This window comes from Lycorma delicatula, chromosome 2 (genome assembly GCF_047948215.1).
Source record: "Lycorma delicatula isolate Av1 chromosome 2, ASM4794821v1, whole genome shotgun sequence".
Taxonomy (NCBI): domain Eukaryota; kingdom Metazoa; phylum Arthropoda; class Insecta; order Hemiptera; family Fulgoridae; genus Lycorma; species Lycorma delicatula.
Genome location: NC_134456.1, coordinates 72,370,177 through 72,382,551, shown reverse-complemented (window position 1 = coordinate 72,382,551; position 12,375 = coordinate 72,370,177). Strand labels below are relative to the sequence as shown.

The 12,375-nt window shown below is 26.6% G+C and overlaps 2 protein-coding genes across 2 annotated transcripts in view; one reads left to right on the top strand and one right to left on the bottom strand.

Annotated features, from left to right (window-relative positions):
• The window catches only part of SkpA (S-phase kinase associated protein 1 SKP1-related A), a 100,259-nt gene that overhangs the window by 39,347 nt on the left and 48,537 nt on the right, over positions 1-12,375 (top strand). The gene's annotated exons all lie outside the window — the stretch shown is intronic.
• Positions 4,621-11,593, bottom strand: LOC142320199 (xibalbin-1-like). Its single transcript, XM_075357883.1, has 3 exons — positions 11,476-11,593; positions 6,960-7,029; positions 4,621-4,960 (listed from the first exon to the last, which is right to left on the bottom strand). Exons 1-3 carry the CDS (start codon positions 11,576-11,578, stop codon positions 4,807-4,809), a joined length of 327 nt encoding a protein of 108 aa, XP_075213998.1. The 5' UTR covers positions 11,579-11,593; the 3' UTR covers positions 4,621-4,806.

Sequence of the window (12,375 nt, the reverse complement as noted above, 5' to 3'; positions counted from 1 at the left end):
ACGCTGGAACTCTCGGCTTCCAAATCAGCTGATTTGGGAAGACGCGTTCACCATTAGACCAACCCAGTGGTTTCAAAATAGCTCTAAATTATGTTTTTAGTACGCCAATACCAAAGAGTATCATTAAACTCTTTTCTTGTGAGTTTATTTGTAAATTCTAATTTACAGCATGATGAGGTATTCCATAAAAACAATTTTGTACATAATGTGACATAGTAAAATCATTAACTACATATTTAATTTTATTATTATTCAGCCAAGCAATTATTTTAAAACATACTATAATGAATGCTAACTTATAACGTAAGTTATGATCATATTTATCCTAAAACAAATTACTTGCCAACAATAACCATAAATGTATAGCCAACATTTTCATTTCATACACTGTTATTGATTTGTTTAATTTGTGTTATTGTTTCTTATATTTATTGTGAAATTCAATAAAATCTTTTGGTCTTTTTTATTTATTATTAAACTATTTCTATAAGATATCTTAATCTTTTTTCCACTTTGTAGAAAACATTGTAAATTTTACATAAACAGATGCCTGATGTATCATCTGCATACACGATAGCAATAACCTTCTCCCTAGTTCACACATATATATGTATTTCAAAAATAAAACGAGATCTAAGACTGAATTGGGACATCTAGTTCTGCTGTAAGAATCTTTGTTAAAGGACAAAAATTCATTCTTTACCCCCATTACTTATATTAAATACACATCAGTTAGGTGCAGAATCTGTAATTCTTAATTTGTCTCTCATAATATTTATATAAAAGTTTACACTCGTAAACAATTTAGTGAGATCAAAAACATCAAAAGTATTCTCTTTCAATCATAATACTTTTTCTCTAAACCTATAAGCATATTTTTATTTTTAAAAATATCAAAGCCATCTTAGTAGATTTTAAACCATATTGCAATTAAAAATAGGGAATAACACTAGATAGGGAATCTTGGAGAGCTGCATCAAACCAGTCAAATGACTGGAGCTCAAACCAGTCATTGAAGACAAAAAAAAAATTGCAATTAAATAGGTTATTATATCATTTTAAATAATAAAATAATCTGTCCAGCACAAACTTTTCAAACATTTTAGAAAATTATGAATTTTAAATTAGGAAATTTATGACTTAAATTATTGACTTCAGACATTTACTCTTAAGAATTAGTTTAATTTTTCATGATTTTAGTTTACTAGAAAATTTATTCTTGCTAAAGGAACATTTAACAAATGAAAGAGAGGTTTCCATTAATATTAATAATATTTTACAACTTTAAATTACTGACACGGAGATACCACCTAAATGATATTAAGTGGTATCCCTAATACACTATGGAGTTCTTAATTTTTTGGTGATTGTGTTAATAACTCCACTTTATCTGGTGATGAAGAATGCAGTGTCATTTTTTTCACCAAAAATAGCTTTAATATAAAAGTCCCTTTTTTCACATGATTTACAACAACAATTGCTTGGAACCAACAACAATGTTGCATTCTTTTAGTTTATCAAATTCAACAAATCATGAATAGCTGTCATCTTACTCATGAATGGTCTTATGTTAAGACTCTTTTCACTCTTTGGCACATAAAGTGTGAGACGCCTGAGACAGACACCTTAACGGATTATTGGATGGCTGCAGCAGTTTCACCTGAACATCAACAGTAACATTTGTTGTTAGTTTAGATGGACAAAGTTTTTCAGTTACTCTCAGAAGATTACCAGTTATTCCCAGCTTGCAAATCACCAACAGTAATGTATTCCTCTCTTGCTTAACATTAGATACATCTTGCACTTTGCATCCCTGCAATTGATTTGTTATCTAGTAATCTTTCACGTGAAACATTAAAGCAATTACATAAAGCAAGCATTGATGTTTCTTTAATGCTTTATATAGGTGTTGCACTAAAGCAACATATGTAAGATGTTGCTTTATCGCATGTTATAAATCGCTTTCTATACCTATAGTACTTCAAAGCAAAGCACTTTATCCTCAAATTTACTGCAGTACATTAAAATAATTTCCTTTTCAGTTTAGTTTCACAGAAGTTTGGCTCAATCAGTGATATTAACCTCTCATATTCAATAGTTTTATCAGATTTTCTTTAAATGCTATTGTTCTGTATGTTATGAAATACATTAATGATGTATGATATATACGTATTGTAAAATGCTTATGTACGGTGGTGATATTTATTCTTAAATTGATTTGGTACCAACATAAATATTTCTCTCAGTGGGTTATGTTTCATAAAAAATTAATAAATAATTTTCAGTGACAAAAAGGAAATAAATATACTACTAAAGACACAGATTTTTTATTCTTTAAATATAAATTATATTTCACCATTTATATTATTTAAGGTAACAATCTTATTACCATATAATAACTAAAAAAATGTTAAAGTTATGGTTACTTCCTACAGTAAAAACTATTAAAGTAGTACTGTCTTTGTATTAACTGTATTAATTACCACAAAATCTTGCATGCATAAAATTATTTTTTTTTTTAAGATTGGACATTTGCAATCAAAATGTTCAGTAATTATTGTCATTCAGCATAACTTCAAATAGAATACTAATAGAAATACAATTAAAAATAAACTAAAATGAAACATTAGTAATTTGATACAATTTATAAGCATATAATAAATACATCTTAAAAATAATTTTTTATATTATCTCTTGTTAATATTATTGAAACAAAAAATAATTAGCCAAAATTTTGTTTACATGATGGTGATAGTTTGAAATGATTTAAAAGTTGGACTGTCATTAACATTTTTTTTGACTCTGTTATTTCCTTAATTCATTCATTAATCACATTATAAAATCACAATTTAATCTCAGAATAATATCTAATCAAAAAATATTACTTTTCGTTATAAGAAAAATAAAATATAATTTTAATTTATTAGAGTATCATTAGATTTATTAGAATAAGAATGTTATTATAAAATATCAATTGAATTAATATTTTTGGTCTAAATTAATTGACAAATGGGATAGTTTCTGAAACAGTTTGGTCTGATAATATGTCACTGGGTTTACCAGATCCAATTTCATCTACGACTTATCTAGTCAGACCCCAATCAGTTCATAGTATACATTAGTAAAATATGAGCCTACAAAAACAACTTCATGGTAGATTCCCCTTGTCAAAAAAATTTTATAAAATACATTTATCCTGTATCGAACAGCAAAAAACTGTTTATTGTAAAAGGTGGCAACTTCTTCAGTGATGTTTCTTATAACTTATTTACAGTCAAGTTTTTTTTTTAAATTAAAATATGGAAAAGTTTCAAAACATCAGTTCAAATAAATTTCCTTATCCTCTAAAATAATTTTCAAAAATCTTTAATGAATCATATTAGATTATTGTCTGGTCTACTGTTAGAGAATTGAATGTAGTTCCATTTCTTCTGTAATTGAGAATTTAATGTAAATTAAAATACTGAAATTATTCATTGAATTATTTCATTAACCAGTTATGCAGCAAATAGATTATAGAAAGAATGGATTGGCATTTTACAACCTTACTAAATTTTAGTAGGCATATTGTAATGATTGTGAATGACAGTGTGAATAACCTGGAAGAAATTTCATTAACTTTTACAGCTGATGGTTTTAAGAGTAGATACATATGGAACTGCTTAACAGGGATTTTTATTGTAATGTAGTTTTCGTTTAGGATTTAATTCTTTTGGTAATAAAATTAATTTATAATAAATTGCAAAATAAATTTTAAAACTGTACCCACTAGATCAATAATATCAAAATGGCATTAGATTTATTTGTGATATTGTACATATAAAATGTTTTTATTTTTTTAAATATTTAAGACATTATATTCACATTAAAAATTAAGCCTCAAAATAATATTATTTGAAGAAATCTATATCAATGTTTGCAGCATTTTCTTAAAGTAAATCCTTGCCATTAACAGAAATCTCCTTTGATTAATTTTATCTTTTTAAAAATAAAGATCGTGTAATAGTACATTTTTTACTCTGGGTTTTTTCTCTTATCCATAACTTATTTTCCATTTTTAATTTTTTTTTACCTGAAATTTGTAGAATATTGAATGTTTTTATATGTCTCAGGCTAAAAATTCATAAAATGATACATCACACATAAAAATGTTCAACCTAGGGTTCCAAGTGTTCAACCTGAAAGTTAGTTAGTTTTGAAGTAGTAGAAGGAGAGAAAACAAAGAAAAGGATAGAAAGAGCAAAGACAAACTGAATAAATCGTGGCTTCAAACATTTTTTTCTCTCTATTGATTCTCAAATAATTAATCTCTCATTTTTATATTTTTCCTTTCCTCAAAAGAGTTATAAAGGAATCAAGTATTTTGTTGATCTGAGAGTTCAAGAATAAATTGATAAAAATCAGTATTTGTTTATAATTCAAATATTCACTGCACCATCATTATTTCTTAAAAAAAATATCTTGCCTAGTTAGAAATCTGACACATTTTAAATATATATATTATATATATATTTTATACAAAAATAAAAATAAAAATAAATGTGATAAATGAATGATAATAAATAAAATAAAGCAATTTTACTTAAAAAGATACTATAATTTAAAATTTTCTGTTAAATGAGTAAAGTGAGGCAGATTAAATTTTACTTTATAAAACTTTATTCATTTTTAAAGGAAAACTTACCAATAATTTGTCTGAAAATTTTATTTAAAAGAATAATCTAAATCATATACTGATCAGGAACTACTATTTATTTGTGTAACGTAAAAAAAGATTACATGAGTATTATTAAACTATAATATTATTTATTTTCCCCATTTCTGAAAAAGACCACGTCTTTGACATCGACAATTCGCTCCCCACAGATTGCAGCGGCATGATGTGAATTCACAGCAATCACTTGACCTATTGTCACAGCTACCACCTCTACCAATGCAGTGAGGTGCATTGTTGTCTCTTCTGAAAATAAATATTATATCATACAACTTTCTGTCATAATTTTGCAATACTTATTTCATAATTACTTATTTGATTACTTTTACAATTATTTGCATATTTTTAAAGATGGTACATCCAAATACAATAATTCTGAGCAGTTGATATATCCTTTTCAAGACATTGGTACCTCAGCAGACTTTGTCATAGCCTGAAGAAGTATTATAAGGTAATTGTACTGTGTATTTGAACATTCAGAAATGATGTTCAAACTTTCACAATTCACAGTTCAGGACTTTGTTTACAATCATTTAGGGTACTGAAAACTATGTATTTGATGAGTTCCTAAACAAATCCATAGAAAGTAACATATTTTGTATGACATGCAAACATCATATCATTCTACATAGATGAGTTTTGTGGGAATACTTATTTTAATTAACGAAATCAGCAACTACTTTAACAAAACCATCTAGCTGATATTAATAATTTACATTTTTGAAAAATATTATAATGAAAATATTTGGTATGAGTGTGATAAATGTGAATTATTTTATTAAGCTTATAAAACTTATGTAATGAAAATTTCTTCTAATAATTTTTTTCTACTGGCAAGAACAAAGTTTCACTTTTCTTTTATTTTTCACTACACAAATTTCACAAACATAATACCTTTCAGTAACTTTAAACATAATGTTACAATTCTTTCACTGGTAAATTTATAATTCAAAATACAGGCATCCATTTTCTAAAAAAAAAAAAAAAAAACAATTTTTCTACTACAGTTCATTTAATCTTTCTTTAAAACACCTGAATGTATCAAGAAGGTTTTCTATTTCTTTGGTACCTTTTATATTTTTTTAATTTCAGTAATTACAGCACGTTTTTATTTCTTTGATTATTTCTCTTGTCAATTCATCTTCTTTAATGTTTTAATATTGATTCACCTTACATCCCAATTCTCATTTCATCAGGTGAAATTTATCTTGTGTTAAGTTTATTCTGTTTAAAATTTGCAAAGTCAATATCTGTTAATATAATTAGAATTAATTTTCCTAAGGCTTCTATTGAACTTGCCATTAATCCGCCAATCCCATCTAAAATAAAAGTACTGCTTAAGATAAGTTTAGTTACCATTAAACTTATACCTACATTACTAGGTGCTAGGTTTAAATACAACCATACTAAAACCTCATCTCCTTCAGGGATGTCTTTAAACATGAAAGATTTTTAATCAGGGTTTGTATCCTAGGCTCTTTTTTATCTTCATCATTAGGAAATTCTTCTTCATTAGCAATCAGAACTACTAACCAGTTTTTACCTACAATACTAAACAGGAGTTCATCTAGTCTAGTGGAGCCATTTGAACCAGGTTTATTAATAAATCTTTTACTCTCTCTCCATAATTCTCATCATTTGAAATTGAAGTGATCACTGGAAAGACCATTTCTCTTTAGGAACCAAATGAAAAGTAAAAACGCTTTTCAAATCTTAAACATAAAAAACAATAAAAAGTTAATTTAGTTTGATCCAGTATTATAATTTGTTAGGACATTTTTTTTGAATTTGTATATTTTTTTTTCTTTTTTTTTAATTGGCGCTTATTTCTTTAGTCATTAACTATTAATAAGTAAAAGAAGTACAGTGAAACAGCACCCAAAATTGATTAATTTCAGTGATTAGCAGAAACCAGTGAAATAAATATGTCATATTCTTATTTCACTGATTTTTATCCTTACTTCACTCCCTTTAATTTGCAAAGATAATCATATGTTCAAAATCATATTGCAGTAAGGAATGTAGTTTACTTTTTCTCCTGATTAATCAGATTCCTAAACTTAGAAACACGACAACATTTCATGATGTAATTTTTGAGCCAGAGTTATTCTTTCCAGGATTAATTAAAGTAACACAAAGTGTCTATTTGTATTATAAAATGTCTTTAGTAGCTTGTGTATAACATCGTGCAAATAACTGAAAAGATAAATAAAGAATGTTATTTGGATGCCCAATATATACTTACTTTACTGCCAGATACAAAATTCTTTCAAGATCATTGTCCAAGTCATTGTATTCATCTGAAGATGAGTCCTCTGCAAAAAAAGAAGGATTAATACAAAGTGATATTAATAAAAGTAATTAAACTTCCTGTCTATGCAATAGCAAACCATTTATATTCACACTACTTAGAACTTACATTTATTTTTTTTGCTATTTCTATCATTTGTTCTTATTTTACGTAAAGCAGTAGCAAAAAAATGATAAGCTGAATTTTGTTAATGATTTTTAGATAAAAAAAACATATTGATTTAAAGTACCAGTACTACTTTAGCATTGTGGAATATACACAGAATAAAAGATTGGAAGAAATTAATCATTTTAACAGAATTTGTGAAATTCTTGGAACCAAAGACCAAGCCATAACTTAGTAATTTTTTTTAAGAAAATTTAAAAAGTGCTACATATCTAGGATTTTTGGTGTTCTTGACATTTATAAAATAACCATCTCAAAAACATGATTTCACTAAATCTTGTTCCATAATTACTGCCTTATTGCTGTTTATAATTACTATTTACAAAGTACTGACAAGAAATTTTTTTGCTGAGTTATTTAATTTTCCATAACCAATTTCATTATAATAAAAATAATACATATAATGAATGGATCAGGTTCAGGTGTTCAGGTGTTTTTTTACCAGAACCAAACTTAAAACCAAGTTGACCGTAAGTTCTTCTTGTAAAATTAGGTCAAATTATTTTTTCCAGAATTAATTAGTGAAGAATAAATTTTTTTTGTAAGAAAGGTGCCAAATTCATGGACTAAATTATTTTTGCATCAAAGAACACAATCTACTCTTTTTCTGTTTAGCCTCCGGAACTACCATAAGGTATTAATTTAGAGGGTGATGTATATGAATGTGAAGGAAGTGTATTCTTGTACAGTCTCAAGTTGCCCACTCCTGAGAAATGTGGTTAATTGAAACCCACCCACCAAAAAACACCAGTATTCATGATCTAGTATTGAAATCAGTATTAAAGTAACTGCTTTTACTAGGATTTGAACCTTAGAACTCTCAACTTTGAAATCAGCTGATTTGCAATGGCAAGTTAACCACTAGACCAGGCCATTAGGGTATCAAAGAACACAATAACTGCATCAAAATTAAAAATATTTAGCCGATAACACAGTAAGCACAATCAAAATTCAATCTATTGTCATGAAACAAGGAAAGTGTAATTAGTTCCCAGATCTTTCTATTTTTTTGTACATGACCTGTCAGGTTGGGTGGGGATTTATCAAACTGTCCTGTTTGCTAATGGCATGTCACTGATTGGTTTCAAGTATACTACTGAAAAAAAAGGCAAACCAAAAGTTTAGAACTAATAAAAAAATTTTCTGAATTAACAAATGAAAATAAACTTCCTCTAGATCTAAATAAGATTATACTCAGATGTTTCACACACAGATAATGCTTAAAACATCAATCTCCTCCACTGAGAACCCTCTAATACGTGTATGGTAGAGTTTCACAGATTAAGCTCTTAAGAATTAGATTCTATGCTCAGCTGGGACTCATACATGGACATTCTTTCAACTGTTATATGAACTAAGAACATATGTCGTCTTCATAGCTTTTATATTCTGAAAATGATATTCTGTACCTGTGTTCAACTACTGAACTTCTGTGGAAATTCTATAAAAAATAAATGAGTACTTAACCTAAAAAATGGCAGTGTAATAGTGAGTATAAATTGTATATCAATTATAACACCTGTAAAACTTATTTCTAGAAGCTAAATTTTATTACTGGCTCTGCTCTACTTAGTTATACTACTTTTTTTAATTCTTCTCTTTATGTTTACCTCTTTAAAACAATAAATTCTTGTAAAGTTTATTTCAAGGAGCTAAACAACTTTATTAGTCTGCTCTAGTTATTGATACTTCTTCAAAATTTATCCCAGATAAAAGTATATTAGTAAACCCATATTCAAGCACTCTAGCATTTTATAATAGATGGAAGATATCCTTCATCAATGACTTGTCTTTTATAAGAAACGTTCCTATTATCAAAACTCGAATATTTACAATTAACTACCTAATAAACCCCTAGAAAAACTCAGAACTATTGCATTTAACTCCACTTTTTTAAAATAAGAAATTTTGAGGAAGTAATTAATACTCATACTTTAATAGGTGTCACTTTAAATTTAGGAAATTAACTTCAACTTAAAAGTTTTTATTTGTTCTAGAAAACTTTACTTAAAACTTATTAAGGCCTATGTTATGTTTGAATTATTAATATAAGTGTTAATAACGTGTATTATCAAATATAATCAATCATATTTGTTAGGTAAACTGCTGTCACATTCCAAATTTTATGAGTAACATGAAAAATAAGTTGCTATAAGCTCAATTAAAAAAATGTTTCATCATTATTTTATAGTTCTAAATACAACCAAAATGAATCAGATGATCTAGTTTCTAACAAAATTTTACTCAGTAATTCTTTGTAAGAATGAAAACCATTTGAGTTTTTTATTTTTGAATATTAGTTATTGTGTACTTGGATGTTGGGTATTTAATGTACACATTCTTATATAAATGTATAAAATTAAAAATATATAAACTTGTAGACTGAAAAGATTCAATCATTTTTTAAAATAATATATAACGATTATGCTGAGTTTATATAAAGAAGCAAAATCAAAGTGCTTATAGATAGACTAGATCAATCTTAAAAATGTCATAGGAAAGACACTTTTTATCAATGGTCAGTAACAAAAAAATCCTAAACAAAAAATGAAGAATGTTGTTAGGTAAACAATATAGCAGAGTAGTTTCTAGTCTCATTTTTCTACGGAATCAAATTTATTGTTGCACATCATCATTACCAAGTCAGCTGGTATCAAGTAGCATTCAGCCTTAAAGTGAAATTTATATTCTATTCATCACAGGGATTGAATGTATAGGAGGAATATATATATCCGTAAACAAAACAACTCTGATTTATGTCTCTTATACCTCAGATATTTTGCATAAATTACAACTGTTTGAAAGACTAAAAGAGTTAAAACCAAAAAATTAGTATTCCAATTTTTTGTTGTAATTTATTACATAAACTTTTCGATAATAGGAGATTTAAAAAATAAAACATTAAAGTGAAAACAAAATATAGTTAAAGTGAATTCAAAGCTTTACAAGTTTTCACAGTAATTTTTTTTAATAGATTTTAAGACATCTTTTAGCAGAAAAAAGAAAATATAGCTTACCTGTAAATCAGCATGATTAAATGACATAAAACTTAAAAAATAAATTTTTTAACTCAACATGGATCATTATATGTCATCAAACTACATCTCATCACATGGAATGTGGTAAAAAAACTTTAAAAGAAGGTTTCAAACACTAGTCAATAAAAGAATATGTATGAGTAAAATATTATTTTCCACTTCTTTATTAAATCAGCATTTTTTAATGTATTAAGATCTTAGTTTAGTGATGTACAGTATGCAATGTACGTGATTTCATTATTCAATAAAATAAAAACTATTATTTGTTTTAATTTAATATTTTATTTTGAGCAATAAGTGGTTTAATAATGAATGTAAAGTAGTTTATAAATGGCTAACAATAAACCTTTTCTTTCTCTTTTCCCTGAATTAAACTGTTTGGATAAAACATAATGTTTTATTGTTATTCACAACCATAAAATCCAATTATAGAAAAAGTTCATAATTATTTTACAAATAATCCCCAAAATTAATAATTTCCCCAAACAATAGTTAAAAAAAAAAAAATTAATAAGTATTAAAAAATAAATACATTCAAAATCTATCAGTGATATTTTACCAAAATATATTGTCAATCTCCATGGTGGAGCACTAGTAACTTGGCCTTTCAAATGGGGGTCCTGGGTTCAATTACCAATCAGGCATGTCATTTCACGTATGCCGCAAATCCCATTTCCATATTCCCATGTACAAGTTTCAAAAGCTTCTGTGGTGAATTAATGAATTAATTTATCATAAAAAAAAATAAAAGAAAGAAATCAGTCTTATGTTAATCAGCTTTTAAACAAAGCAGATATATAAAAAATTTTATTTTTTCTACCTAAAAAATTTACTAGATATTTTATTTATTCATATTACTGTTAAATAAATGTAAATTAGTTAGCTATGATGTCAGTAAGAAAGCATTTAAATAGTCTTTCTACTTAATGTTTTTGTTTTTAAGGAGTTCACTGATAGTACTTCATTTATGTATTAGAGCTTTAAGAAATAATAGGTTACATATTTTATTACCCTTAATATGTTAGTAAGTGCACAGTCGTATATTTGGCAGTAAAATATAATGAAACTTAGATTTAGTTTAGTCATAAAAATTTAGTGTAAAAAAGAGAGTTTTATGTAAAATATTAATTGTATTACAACTTAATGTTTAATTAAATTTTCTTTAACTGAAAATTTCATATAAAATTAAAATACTGGTAAATTAATTTACATTTAGATAAACATGAAAAAAAACAAAAATTTCTTACCATCATCAAAGAAATTTGATGGAGATGATTGAGCTGTTGGAAGAAAAATAACTCCCAGAAAAAATGAAATTGCTGAGAAAAATATAAGGACTTGGGTTCTCATCTTGACTCCAGTCACTGAAACTGATCAGAAATATTCAGTGATCTCTAAGTATTTAAAGGAAATCCCCCTCTAAAAGAAGCTCTCACAAATTGGCCTGTACTATCATTATTTTCAATTTACATGCATCTTGGGATTCTATTAAACAAGTTAGCTTGCTATATATTTCATCTTAAGTGTATAACAGGATATCATAAGATTCCTGCTGTAACTTAATATAAGCAATAAATCTATACCATCTACATGCATTACACGCACGCAATCACTCACTCATGCACCTACACGCATGCACATACATACACAACACACACATACACAAAATACATATAAACACATGTACGTGTAAGTTTATGTTGAATTTCATCATTAAAAAATTTACTAAAAAGTTTGATTTTTTTTTTTAGACATTAAAACATGGGTGAATATAATAGTAGGTGTGAAAACATTGTAATAGAAGTTGTAAATTCATTCATTTTATACCAATAGTTTTAATAGGTCTTCCAGTCCTTTTAATCTTTTGGATGTAAATATTCTATTTTGTATGAACCTGTCCCAATCCCTGTCTGAGTGTGTTGATTAATTATTAATAATGGTTATTGTCTAGTATATTGTTTAGTAAGAGTGGAAATAATTGTCATTATAAAATTAAAATAGTGAATAAAAATGTCTAAATAGGTTTAGTTGTATTCATGGTAGCATCAAAACACATGAATATGCACTCATGTATATTGCACATAGTTTTTTTTTCAAAGACTAACATTCTAAATTTAATGGTATCACAGCATATGTTTAGACAAGGT